The 13,244-nt window shown below is 41.5% G+C and overlaps 1 protein-coding gene across 4 annotated transcripts in view; it reads left to right on the top strand.

Moving 5' to 3' along the window:
* KIAA1549L (KIAA1549 like) overlaps positions 1–13,244 on the top strand; it is a 175,126-nt gene that overhangs the window by 102,582 nt on the left and 59,300 nt on the right. For all 4 annotated transcript variants that reach the window (XR_007243580.1, XM_048485598.1, XM_048485597.1 and 1 more), the window contains exons 11-12: positions 4,700–4,863; positions 11,621–11,808. Coding sequence is in view for 3 of the 4 variants with exons in the window: in XM_048485598.1 (XP_048341555.1) it covers positions 4,700–4,863; positions 11,621–11,808 (352 nt within the window). In the remaining variant the exon portion in view is untranslated. The remainder of the gene's footprint in view (positions 1–4,699; positions 4,864–11,620; positions 11,809–13,244) is intronic.

Genomic DNA, 13,244 nt, shown 5'->3' with positions numbered 1-13,244 from the left:
AGGAGGGAAGTGGAGCTGAAAATTTGACTTAAAATAACATTGTTCTTTCTTTCCATGGCAGATGATTTAAAAGATATATGTATTGTTCTGCTCTCCTGTATCTGAATAACTGGATTTCTTATGGATGCTATCCAGATGAGGTGGAAGCTCCGTGGAGGCCAGGGATGGCACAGCAAACGTGGTGCTGTGCTGCCTCCAAAGGTGCTTTGGCAGTGTGAAAAGAAGGGAAATTGAAAAACCCTCCTGCCACTCAAAAAGCCCCATTGCAGAAAAAAACACCATAATTACCAGTGGTGTATATCTGTGGAGAGGGGTACTCCTGAGCTGAAACCCCCGTGGAAGTCAACTAAAATTGACTCTACCCCCGGGAACTCCCCCAGCTCACCTCCACTGTGCTGGTGCACCCTTGGATGCAGGTGTAGCACCCAGATGGCGGGCACTTACAGGGTTGGATGCTGCGGTAACCTGGAAGACACATGTCGTTGCTCTGTACACTGGTGTAGGTGCCCTTATGCTGGTGGGGTGGGCAAATGCACTGTTGCGGGCCTTTGCTGCTCCCATAAGCCTCCACCGCTCCCATCTGTATTGGACCCAAAATCAGCTGGAGAAAGGAGAGAATACATGATTTGTGAATACTTACGTGGCACATCTGTTTATCATCTATTGTCATGGTGGACAGTTAAATGCTGAGTGGGGAGGGGGATATTCTAGTGTCATTCCCTATAGTGAAGGGGTCTATATAGAGTTGTTTTGCCATCTTGCAATTGTTATAACATTATGGGTTTGTTCTGGTTTTATGGTTATGTTTTTATGATGTTTTATCTGAAATATTGTACACCGCCCAAAGCTCTTTGGGGGTGGGTGGTATAGTAAGTTGAAATTTAAATAAGTAAGTAAATAAATAAATAAATAAATAAATAAAATGGTCTGACTGATGTCTGGGCAAAGCAGCGGGAGGGCTCCGAATGAGAGAGCAGTGTCACAGTCCCGAGAAGTGTGCAATCAGTCCAAGGTCAGAGTATGAGTAAGGCAAACAGAGTCCAGGCAGAGTCTGAAAGAGTAGGTCAAGGCATGGTCCAGTGTATGGGAAGGTCCAACGATCCAAGGCATGGTCGAGTGTACTGGAAGTAATAGGCCAAACACGATTTCCAGAGGCAAGTCTGAGGTAACAATCTGAAGCTAGGGGTCAAGCTGACGTCCAGAGTTGTGGGTATTAGGTACAGAGAACAGTTTTGGGACAGAGTTGCAGCAAGACTAAACAACACACTTAACTTCTGTGAACAGCTGTTAGCAGTCACCCTTTTATACTTTGGTGGAGGTGGGTTGCCGCAATGAGTTGAGTTAATGGCTCTGATTCTGTGGACAACTTACAATCATTGGGCAGCCAATCTGGTGGTCTTTCTGGGCTCTACCAGCTCTGAGTAAAGTTGCTGGCAGAGTGACTGAAGAATGGGTGTGATATGCATGCTCTACCTAGCTCCTGATAATAACTGAACTGCAGCATTATATACCAAGTGGAGTTTCCAGGCTGACCTTTCCCCTTTTTCCCCTTTAGAATGAATTCCCATTGTTCAGTTGAATGTGACTTCTGAATGCTGTTTATACATATATTTTAAAATTTCAGATTATGTTTTAAATGATTTTCCCGACACACTTATTTTTGACAGTTGACAGGTGAATGAAGAAAGATCTTTGTTTTGGACTGTATCTTAGAACTTTAGGCTTAGAACATTTGCAACTGTTTTTGCAACATTTGCTATTTGGATGAAGTCTTCAGCTTGTGCATCAGTACAACAAAGCATTCTAATTAATTAGGCTACATTTACACGTTCTGTGGATTACTGCAGAAGACAGTTTGACTGGCAGACACTGTATGGAATTGTACAAATTACTTTTGGAGACACATCTTTCCCTTCTAGCCATTTCCTGTGAACCTGTGAAAACATTTGATGAAGATTGGGGGGTTCTCATGGCCAAAACATCATGTGCCATTGTAAGCATTGTAGTGAGGGGAGAGATTGGGTGAACTCACACTCCCTCATCTTTTACTTTCTGTGCTGAGTTTCTGAATGAAAAGGTTCTGGGCTTCATGGCTTCATGGAAGTTGCAGCCGGGGCTTTGAAGTCTCAGCTGTGTAGAAGCTGGCTGTGATTCTTAAGCAGGAAAAGTCTGCTGAGAAAACTCCTTCAAGTATAGTCAGAGGCATTCTTTCTCTACCCCCTTCTCCTTGTAACCCAGTATTCGTTAAGAGCATTATAGAAGAGACTTTCTCACCTCCCTACAGCTCAAAATGTCCCTCTAGGTTATAACTTGGGGTTACCTGGGGTGCTTAACCTGGATGGTTCAAGCTAGCCCAGTCTCATTAGAGCTCAGAAGCTAAGCAGTCTGCTGTGTATAGAGCAAGTAACCACCAAATTCCTCTGTTTTGTTTGTGTTGGTTTTTACTGGTTCTGTGTCAGCCCTGCCCCCAAGCAAGTGGTTGGAAGTAAGCCAGGCTTGGAGATTGGCTTGAAGTGAGTTGGCTCCATCTTCTAGGCTTGTTCAATTATATAGAGAGATGGGTTTATGTGATGTGTTTATTTAATTGTAATAAATCTATATATATAAAAAGCTAACAGTGACTTTATTAGTCACTCCCTAACGCCGAAACGGCTGGACGGATCGCCCCCAAATTTTCACATGATGTTCCTCCCTGTTGCAGGCAGGTAATCAGACCTTCAAATCGTCAAAAGTCCATACCTGAGCCAGGTAAAACGTCTTTTTCCTGGCGCACCCGGCCATGAAGCTGCCTCTGTTTAACTGTCACCCTTAGAATGTTGGTGCAGCCTGTCTGTGGCCTGAGGGCTCGGCATGAGGGCTTAGAATGTTCACGCAGATGGGCAGAGATGAGCATTGAAGACAGTAAATAGGTAACATTGTTAGGTAATACGACTGGAAGTGAAACATATACACACTTTCCCATGTGAGACACTGTAGGCACAGAACAGGGAAATTATTTTATATTAAGCCAGTCAATGCCTTTTACATCTCTGTGCTGACAACCATAAGCTGTGAAGCAGGAGATCATGTTTAAGGTTTTCTGAGGAAAAATCATGTAGGCCTTAATCAAGCTCTCTGAAAAAGATTCTGGTAAAAATACATCTTAAAGTCATTGCACAGAATCATAAAAAGTGTCTTTGTTAAGAGAAAGCATTCAATGTTCCTGCATTCCAGAAAAAGATACTTTTTTATGCTTGTATGCAAGTCAAAGCTCATGAAAATAATATCTTCAACTAAAGCATATCTAAAAGCACAGACCCAGAAATTAGAAAATAGAAATAAAACTTTTAAACATTTCAGCTAAAGCATACTTATATGTAACTTAAGCAAGTCTTTTTGAAGACATGTTTAGTATTAAAAATTCTTGCTTAAAAATATAGCAAAGGCACTTTGCTTTCTAAACAGTCCTATTGTTTCTTCCCACATTCCAAAGAAAAGATACTTTGACTTAGCAACTAGCTGAAAAAGTGTGTGTGTAGGAAAAGAACTGGTCAGCAAAATTAAAGCAAAGTGTGAGTCAAGCCATGTGAGAAATCATATTCTTAAGAATGCTATTTAACAATGTATCGCCATGATTAACAATGATGAAAATATTGAAACGTCATGAATTGACAGAATTTGGCTTTGCAACATTTATGGTGCATCAGCTGTTTTTACCCTATAAGAACTGTGACATTTGTGTAATCAGCACGACTCCTCTAATTCTAAATAGACCCTCTGTTGGTTTGGAATAAAAATTGTTTATTTAATTCTATTCCTTGTTGGCTCAAGCTTATTAGCTAATTTTTTTATTAAACACGTTACCCCGATGGTAACAACACCAGGTGGGGTTCCCCCCCTCACACGCAGGTAACTTTCACTCTCTGTGCCTCATCCACTGCTACCACATAACACACATACTTTCATACATATACAGCTCATCCTCACATACCTCACTCTGCCCTCCCTCACATCCAACCACCACTTACCCACTTCCTCACCCATATTCGCCACAGCTCTCTTTTACTAAAAGCGAGCTGGAGTGTGCCTTTTTCTTCTAAGAAAATCCGCGGGGTGGGGGCGAACCAACACTACTGGCTCCGCTTCTTTTGCACATGGCCCTTTAAGAACCCAGGGAGCTGGCCTCGATCTGAGCGCCTCACCACCCTGCCTCTGCTGCCTGACTGGGATAGCCTCCTTGCCCCCGTTCTGCCTTCCCCAAGCCAGGACTGTGCATGTCAACCAGCCTCATGGACAGCGGGATTCACACTCTGGACAGTTCTGTTGTGGAATGGAAAGTGTTCCCTTATACTAAAAAAAAGACACCACCATATAACAATGTGAATTGAAAAGGGAAAGAGGGATTCCATTTGACCACCCCTAAAGGCTGTGCTGCGGATCATTGGACCTGCATGGACATCTGTGTGGGTTGCAGACTGTGATTAGAAGGACAATTGCCACAGCAACGCGTGGCTGGGCCCCGCTAGTATTATATACATCTTCATTTTAAATGCTTTTTAATGTTTGAAATATTTGCTACCCTTGGACCCTGAAATGAGTGGAAAGGTGACATAGAAATCTTTAATAAAAATAAATAAATATTTGGACCAATAATTTGACTTTTCATATAACTATTTCTCTTGCTCTTTCTGTCTCTCTCTATATGTATATATTCATACAGCTGTGGTGAAAAATCCACCCAACAATTTGTGGATAATTGCAGCAGTATTGGCTCCCATTGCTGTGGTTACAGTAATCATCATCATCATCACAGCTGTTCTCTGCAGGAAAAATAAAAATGACTTCAAGGCTGACACCATGATGAACCTACCACAGAGAGCCAAAGTGAGTACTTTTTAAGCCAACTCTGAAATATTTGTAAACTGTTTATTTAAGTGGTTTCTTTCCCTACCTTACTGAATTAAATTTCCCAAGGGGGTTTATGTTGGAACTGGATTTAGAAGGAAGCCAGATAAGCCACAGTTTAGGGCTTCTGATTACAAAGAGCCTCTAAATTTATTTTTAAAATGTAGCATCACCCCTCTCCAACTCTGTTAGGGGACTGGTTGCCACCCCTCCTTCCCTGACTCAGGTGTTTTTGCTCCTGGCCGCACTTCCGTTTGCCAGGGAGTGGTCAATTGTGTTCAGCCTCTTGAGTCACAGTTTGGCTATGGAGGTGCCTTGCCCTCAACCTTAGCTCTCCTCACCAGTCTTCAGCGTGCAAATCCCCCGCCCTCCTGCACCTGCCCCTTCCTTCTCTCCTCCACCGTCTCTCCGTGCTCTCAGACTCACTCCTTTCGCTTCCTTGCTGCTTCTCCACCACCACCTCCTTCCACCTCTTCACATCCACCCCCAGTGTTTCCCATCACCCTCCTTGTATCCTGTTCCCCTCTCCTTCTTGTTTGTGCCACCCCTATTCCTTAATCAGTGCCCCGCCCCCTTTCAGTCCCTTGGGCTTGGCCTGCCTCCCAGCTGGCCTGCCCTTCCCTGGCAGCACTGCTGCGGCCTTCTCAGGCCCAGTCTGCCCTGCTGCCCTGCTGGGGCTCATCTGGCACCTCCCGAGCCTCCCCCTAGTTTCTGGCCCTGCACTTGATCTGGCCTTGGGGGGCTATCACCCCCCAGATTGCTGCGGATTGGCGACCAGCAGCAACGGCTGCTCATCATGCCCTGCCCCTTCCTAACCTCAGGTGAGCTTGGGGCTATGTGGGGAGGGGCCAGGTGTCAAGTCCAAGGTTGTGCCTGGCCTTGGACGTTAAACTAAATTTCTATTGTACTACTGTTGTGGAGCCTCTCAAATTTGACAAAACCTAGGGCCTCAGTATGTTTTAATATGGCCCATTTTACAGTTTTAACTATGTGTTCTAGAGCAATAGTGGCCATTACCATATTTACTCACTACATGTCATAGAAGACATTCTAGAATATTCAAATACAAGACCGGCAGATAAGTTTAGAAGATTCTCTGTCTGGACAAGGCACTCAGTGGTGCATCTGGACATCCCGGAAGTGTGCAGTGACCTCCCACCATTGTATTTGCCTCTCCGCCAAGATAAATGACCAGGGAGGACAAATCCACTAGCACAGTCCTGCACCATCTCCACAGGGAGATTCACTCCCCCCACCTGGATTGGGACATATCTCTATCTTTCCTTTTCACTATCAAGTATGTTGGTTCCCAAATAAAGTTTTATTTACATTTTAATCAGGTTGTGTACCATTGCTGTATTAATTACTCTTCCAACAGGGGTTATGTCTAAGCTACAGAACTGGAATAAAATGAATTTATTAGCACAGAAAGAGAATGCATTCACAGAACTGTTCTGGTTTTTTTTACATTGTTTCAGAAGATGAATAGCAATCTGTAATAAATGAAAATGATTTTTTTTTGTCTAATATAAACAGTAACATGTTCTAATCCTGTTTGAGATAAGTACTGTATGGTTAAATTTAGTTATGTTTGTTATAACAGATTTGACAGGGCGGCTATGGCTGAGGTTTCCAGTGTTCACTTTTAAACTTTTATTACTTTTCATTCATGGCATTATTTTAGAAACAGTGATCCTACATTTGAATGGCAGATCTGTGTCCTATTGAAGGGCAGCAGATTTCTTTCATCTTAAAGTTGTTATGTAACATAACTAAATGAATGCATTTTACAGGTTCCATTGTATGTGTATGTTCTCATGTTTGACAGAAATGAGCCATCTTTAGTTCTCAGTGGCATAGAATTCCAACCACCAAGTGGGCACATTTTCAGGATCATTTCTAGAGTTCTCACATTTTCTTCATGTTGAAGTCTTGCACAGATGTTGTCAGAGTTGGAATAATCATTATGCCAAACTAGATAGGAGCCTTTATCAGTTCAGGCTATTACTGTGAAGTTGTCATCTGGGAGTTTCTCCATTGAAAGAAAATTCCCTCCTACTTACTCATGCCAAAGTATTTTTAAAAAGTCTCTAAATTAGAATGCAAAATGGAACAAGATGAGAAAGCATGACACTGCATCTTCTCTTTCCACTCTCCCCTGGTAGTGTCTAATACATTTCTACACGTGATGTCATTTCGACCGTTTTGGCATTCTTGTAGACAACAGCTTCGTAGTGGAGCAATGTGTGAAAATTCTCAAAAGGATGATGTCATGTCACATACGAAGTGTCATATGTAGAGGGAATTCCACATATAGCAGGCAAGACTTTTTTGAAGGAAAGATTTAGCCCATTGCTAAAGTTTTATCCTGCCACTGGAAAATTTTTTCTAGATGCCTTCTGTTGTTTGAAGGAGTTGAAGCCTGGAGCACAGGAAAAAGTAGGTACTGGGGCAGTTCCATCCACAAGGTGGACACCTGGCCGTGGCACTGCATTCGTGCCACCTTGCCACTCCCTCAGAGGCTTTCCAGTGGTGTGGGGAGGCCTGCAAAAGGAAAAGACATCTCTGCTGCCCAGTAGCCTCTGTGGGGCTTTTCAGAAGTCTGGATTGTTTGATCTGGCCATGCCCTGAACTGCCCCTGCTGCGCTGGTGATGGCAGTAAAGGAACGGTGCCACAGCATCCTGCACTGGAGGGGTGTGTGGCAGTGATAGCTGTACAATATAAGTAATGAAAATGCAGTGTCCACAATACTATAACACAATAAACATGCCGCACCTTTGGCTCTATTTCTTATTTAAGTCATATAACCTTCTAAGACAGTACATTATACATTCCATTAAAGTAACAGAACTCTTTTTTTTTTGGATTAAGGAACCAAATTCCAAGTTCATACAATCCTATTTATATCCAATGTAGCTTTCACCGTATCAATAGTCCAATAGTCCAAAGAACTTATTTATTATAATCCATATATAGATGGTAGAAATTGTAATCCATTCCTATTAGGTTGCATTAGCAAGAATGCATCTCATGTAAAATGCGTTTTTTGTCTCCTCCTTCAGTACCACAACCTTATGTGTAATTATATCATGGAGGTGTCCAATGGGTAATCTGTCAAATAAATCACAAAACAGTCTACTACTACCATGCAAACTATATATTACTATGTACTATCCACTCTTAGGAACCCTATATTCAGAACAATAACTAATCAGTACTTACATACTCTCTGTTAACAGAGCTGAAAAACATCCCACAGCATCCATTCCTCAGGTGTTCACCTGTAGGTAATCAGTGGCTATATAGTCCATTGAAATTAATCCCACCTGGGCTCAGCTATAATTGCTCATAAGTGACAAGCGTAATCTAAAGCTTTATTTAACCCTAATAAATCTGTTTTAAATTTATAAATAAAGCGGTTCTCAGCTTGCAGAATAAGTTTATCAAGATTTACATGTGTGGCAAAATCTTTAAATTGTTGTATCACACAGAATTGTAAATCAGAGTCTTTATGGTTCTTATCTTGAAAATGCTGAACTAAAGGTGCCTCTTCTTTGCCTAATCTAACACAACTCCTGTGCTGAGAGATGTGAGTCTTCAAAGAACACACTGTTTTTCCAATATACAATTTTGGACGTGGACACAATATTGCATATACAAATTTTGCCGTTTCACATGTTGTAAAATGTTGTAACTGCCAAGTAATATTGCTATTAGGAATAACTAATGTCAACGTAGACATGGAACAAATACATTGTGCGCACCGGCCACAAGGAAAATGCCCATATTGAGTCAAGGGCATAAGTTGTTTAGAAGCCAAATCCACACGCACTAACGTCTGGCAAGGAAAGGGTGAGCCATATGACAGAAGAGGGACTGAAATAGGGAGACGAAGTGCCTGGGAACGCCGTCCACCGACTTTTTTCCATTCGGCATGGAGAGGACGAAAGAAAACCTAATAGTTAATTTGTCATCTCGACAACTTACCCCAGAGAAAGAAAAAGTATTGAACCTGGGATTGGGATGTGTTTTAACACCAAAATATGACTCTTATCAGACTAGAATAGATTTATTCAAACTTATATGGGCTATAAAATTACGAGTCATTTTTGCGGAGAATATCCCGCAGTTACTTATGCCAGCACCTGGTCAAGTCACTTTGAAATCTACCGTAAATTTATTCCCCCAGTGTATGACCCATCCATTATTACCTTTGAGAAATTGGTTTTGAAGGATATCGAATTTGTTGAAAATAATACATATAGACGTGGACATGGACACCATATTGCATATACACATTTTGCATATACACATAAACTTAGATTTCAAAGTGACATTAAGTACTTAGTGAGCAGAAGTTTTAAAGAAGACAAATTGTGAACGGTTGTGGCAAAGGGCCAGCACATGCAAGATGAAAATGGTGGTATGTAATTATGTAAAATAATCTGTGATGAAGTGAAGTACTGAACCATTCACAAATAAAGTTTTGAGCAGAAATATTTTGGTGAGGTTATTGTCTGGCTTCAGTTTGTGGAATTTACATTATCCCTAGTAATACTGAATTTATCTGAGAAAGTGAGTGATTCATCAACTGGAGGAAAATGACCTTAGAAAAGACTATGTAATGTTACCTGACACTCAGTGACTCTTTTCCTAGTTCATTAAATTATCCCTAGTAATACTGCAGATACTGTAGTTAGGATATGGTTGGACACTAGGAATCATAAAAAAATGTTGTTCCTATGTCAACAGGTTTCCCTGGATGTTACTGGGTATGCTTATTGCATCACTAGGCTTGCAGCCTGAGGCACTCTAGTTGCCTCGTATCCTGTGATCTCCCTTTCTCACCTGTGTAAAAACCATATTGTGTGTGCTGGGGGGGAGTAACTTAGAGGTGGTGATACGTTGTATTCCTGTTAAAATCATTTGGAATAAATCCTGAATTAAAAGGACTTTATTTTGAATATCCACTGAATATTTAGGTTAATTCATTCCAAATGTGACAGGCAGTGGTTTGTGCACCATCAGTTCTTAGAATCAGAAAATTATACTGGTTATTGTATCTTTATGATATTATGTTTTAGGGCTAGTGCTTAGAATATTTAATAATATTATTATTATTATATCAAAGCATTTCATATTTTTAAATAAATGTCTCCAAGTTGGTATCACTGAGACTTTCCTGACAATTTGCAGAATTCTTTTTGCATTTGTATTAAGCAGTATTTTTGACAGTGCAAAAATGTAGCTGAAACCCCTTCAGTCATAACGCATATTTTTTATACACAACATATAATTTTTGGACTGACATACCTGCAGAGTGTTATATGCATCTGTTGAATATAATTTATTGCCACAAGTTTGTCAGGAGGATGCCATCTAGGTGAATGAGATACATTCCTGGAACCATGCAACTGCTTAAAATAACAAATTACTGCTGCTAGAAAGATAGATGTAACCAGCCTGCTATATGTATCCACTGCCACCTGTGCATTCTTTCCTTAATCTTTACTTTATGGCTTCACATGCTGTGTAGACAACTAGGCTTCCCCTGGTGCCTCTGTCCCATGGGAACTGTATTATATTCGTTATCTCGTAGGGCAGGAAGCCAGGTGGCTTTCTCTTGCTATATGCCGCTGACCTTGGGGTGCCTTGTCTCCAAAGACTGTTTTTCACAAACTCTTGGGAAAACAGGAGGGGGGTCTCTACGGGGGATAAAGTGAATTGTGAATGCCAACTTCATCAGAACTGGCTTTGCCAAGTGTGGTGCTTTGATGCCTGTTCAATAAACGTTACTGATCAATACTTCAGACTTCATTTATTGGCTTAAGTTTGTAAGATGTAACAAAGTTACAGAAAAAGAACTGATGTTTACACAAAGCAGATGGCACTGTGGATAGCTGGCAGTTTCATCCAATCTGTAAAATTTAAAAATGGATATGTTCCAGGCTGTAGCTAATACAAAAACCCATGAGTGATGGGGTTTATCTTTCTGGTAGATCATTGATTGTAACTTTTGTTCCTTTATATTTTAGAATAATACACTTAATAATGCACTTAACATTTCACGATGAGCAAAGCAACTATCTTTGAAGACACTGATTTCTACAAGTTCAAAATGTCCTCCATTGTAATGGGAGAGTTGTGGTTTAAGAAATACATGCTTTTAAATTATTTGATCAATTACAAAATGTCTCAATTAAACTACCAGGTGATTTAAAAGAAATTAACACTGTTGTTTTCTTTAACATGTCTTTTATTAGGCCCTGTGTGCTTGCCAGTAAAGTAATAAGAATTCACTGATTCTAGATATTTTTTGCCAAGGCTGTCTTGACAGTCAAAGGTAAACAAATGTAAACATGGAGCTTCAATTATAAAGCAGGTTCTTTATCTTTACTGGTATCCCTTCAGTTCTCAGATGCCTGTTGCTGACTGTTATTCTCTCTACCTAGATTTTCTGTCCTTTATCTCCTCATTTCAGGAAAAGTCAACTGTTTCAGAGTCAAGAGCTGCTGAAAATGTCATATCTCAAAAATTGCAATACAAATAGTTACAAATTAGTTCATTAATTTCGCAAGAGCAAGAGTAAATATATAACTGCAGTTTTTAATCAGTAATGTATATGAAAAATTTACAGCTGTAGCTATAGCGTCACAGTAAAATTAAAGAATGGTCGTGTTTTGCATCAAAAAGTGGATAATGGATTCAATATTCTTTTGCTTTCTATTTTTGTAGCCAGTCCAAGGTTTTGACTATGCCAAGCAACATTTAGGCCAACAGGGAGCTGAAGATGAGGTTTTGCCTGTAACCCAGGAGACTGTAGTATTGCCACTTCCTGTGAGAGATCCTGCATCCCAAGAGAGGGAAATTGTCCAGGATGGGACCACAGCTAAAACAGCTAAGTCCAATGATACAAGAAAGAGGTAAATATTGACAGCAGCTCATTATTCTTTTGGTGCGTACATCAAGAGATTTCTCTCCCCCAAGTTACTGAGTAATTGTATATTTAACATTTCTGAAGAAAAGATAATTCAACAAGATTCATATGTTTGTGAGGACCCTGGACCAATTCACACAACTAGCCATATTTCTAGAAAGGAAGGAAGCAAGCAAAGAAACTCCAAATCAGGCAGGGGCAGGGAAGAGCAGGGGCACCCGCTCCCCACCGGATCGCTGCCCCCGTCGCTGCCTCCCGGATACCCACAGCAGCCCCAGCCCTTGGCTGCTCTGGCTTTTCCTTGCTTGCAAGCAAGGAAACCCAAAAAGCCGACGATTGCTCTGTTTCCTTGCTTGCAAGCAAGGAAACGCCAGAGCAGGCAGGGGCAGGGAAGAGCCGGGGCCACCCATGATGCCGGGCGCATGCCTGTGGGGTGCCCAGCAGGCTCCTGCCTGCCCGCCCGTTGCTGCCACCCATCATCCCCCTCACTAACTCATCTTTTCCTTTCCCCGCAGGCCCTGAGGCTCAGCTTCAGGGAAGCTGCCGCTCCAGCAGCCTGTCTCTATGAGTTTCTTAAAAGGGCAATGCTCCAAAGATTGCGCTAATCAGATCTCATTTGGAGAACTGTCCAGTTCTGGAGTTCTTTTATAGGAAGGACAAAGCAACTTTAGAGTGTATGTAGAGGAGAGCAATGAGAATGATTAGGGGTTTGGGGAGTAATTCTTATGAAGAAAGACTGCAGGAACTGGGAGTGTTCAGCCTGGAGGAGGTTGAGGGGAATATGATTATTCTTTTTAAGTATTTGAGAGGCTGTGATTTAGAGGAAGGTGGGGTACTTTTTCAGTTGGTAAGGATAGGACATGTAATAATGGGTTTAAATTACAAGTTGGGAGATATTGGTGGGATCATTAGAAAAATGTTTTAACAGTAAGAACAGTTTAGTGGTGGAATCGGTTCCCCAGGGATGTTGTGGGTTTTCCTTCCTTGGAGTTGTTTAAGTGGAGATTGGACATTTATTTGCTAGGCATACTTTAGGACTTCCTGCAAGGTGCTGGAGGTTGGACTGGATGGTCTTTAGGTCCCTTCGAACTTTTTCTGTGAGTTCATAGGGTCTGTTTTCAAAGCTTTTTTTGGCATGTATTCTGTTTTACATCAAAACAGTCTGTCTTGTCTAGCACCTTACTTTCAGGGAGCTACATCATGAAGGGAGTCATGTTAGTCTATCCATAGCAATAGAAAAGGGCAAGAGCCTAGTAGCACCTTAAAGTCTATTAAAATTTCTGACATGGTCAGCTTTTGTGAGTTACAGCCAGAGGCGTACCAGGGCCAAATGGCGCCTGAAGACAAATCCCCACTTATTTGCGAGTTGGACTCCAGCCCCTCTTTGCTGCCTAGAAGTCGAGTGTGAGTGAAACTCGTGCC

The sequence above is a fragment of the Sphaerodactylus townsendi genome, linkage group LG02 (genome assembly GCF_021028975.2).
Source record: "Sphaerodactylus townsendi isolate TG3544 linkage group LG02, MPM_Stown_v2.3, whole genome shotgun sequence".
In the NCBI taxonomy this organism is placed as follows: domain Eukaryota; kingdom Metazoa; phylum Chordata; class Lepidosauria; order Squamata; family Sphaerodactylidae; genus Sphaerodactylus; species Sphaerodactylus townsendi.
Note: the sequence above shows the minus strand (reverse complement) of the source record. Positions and strands in the feature narration are given on the sequence as shown.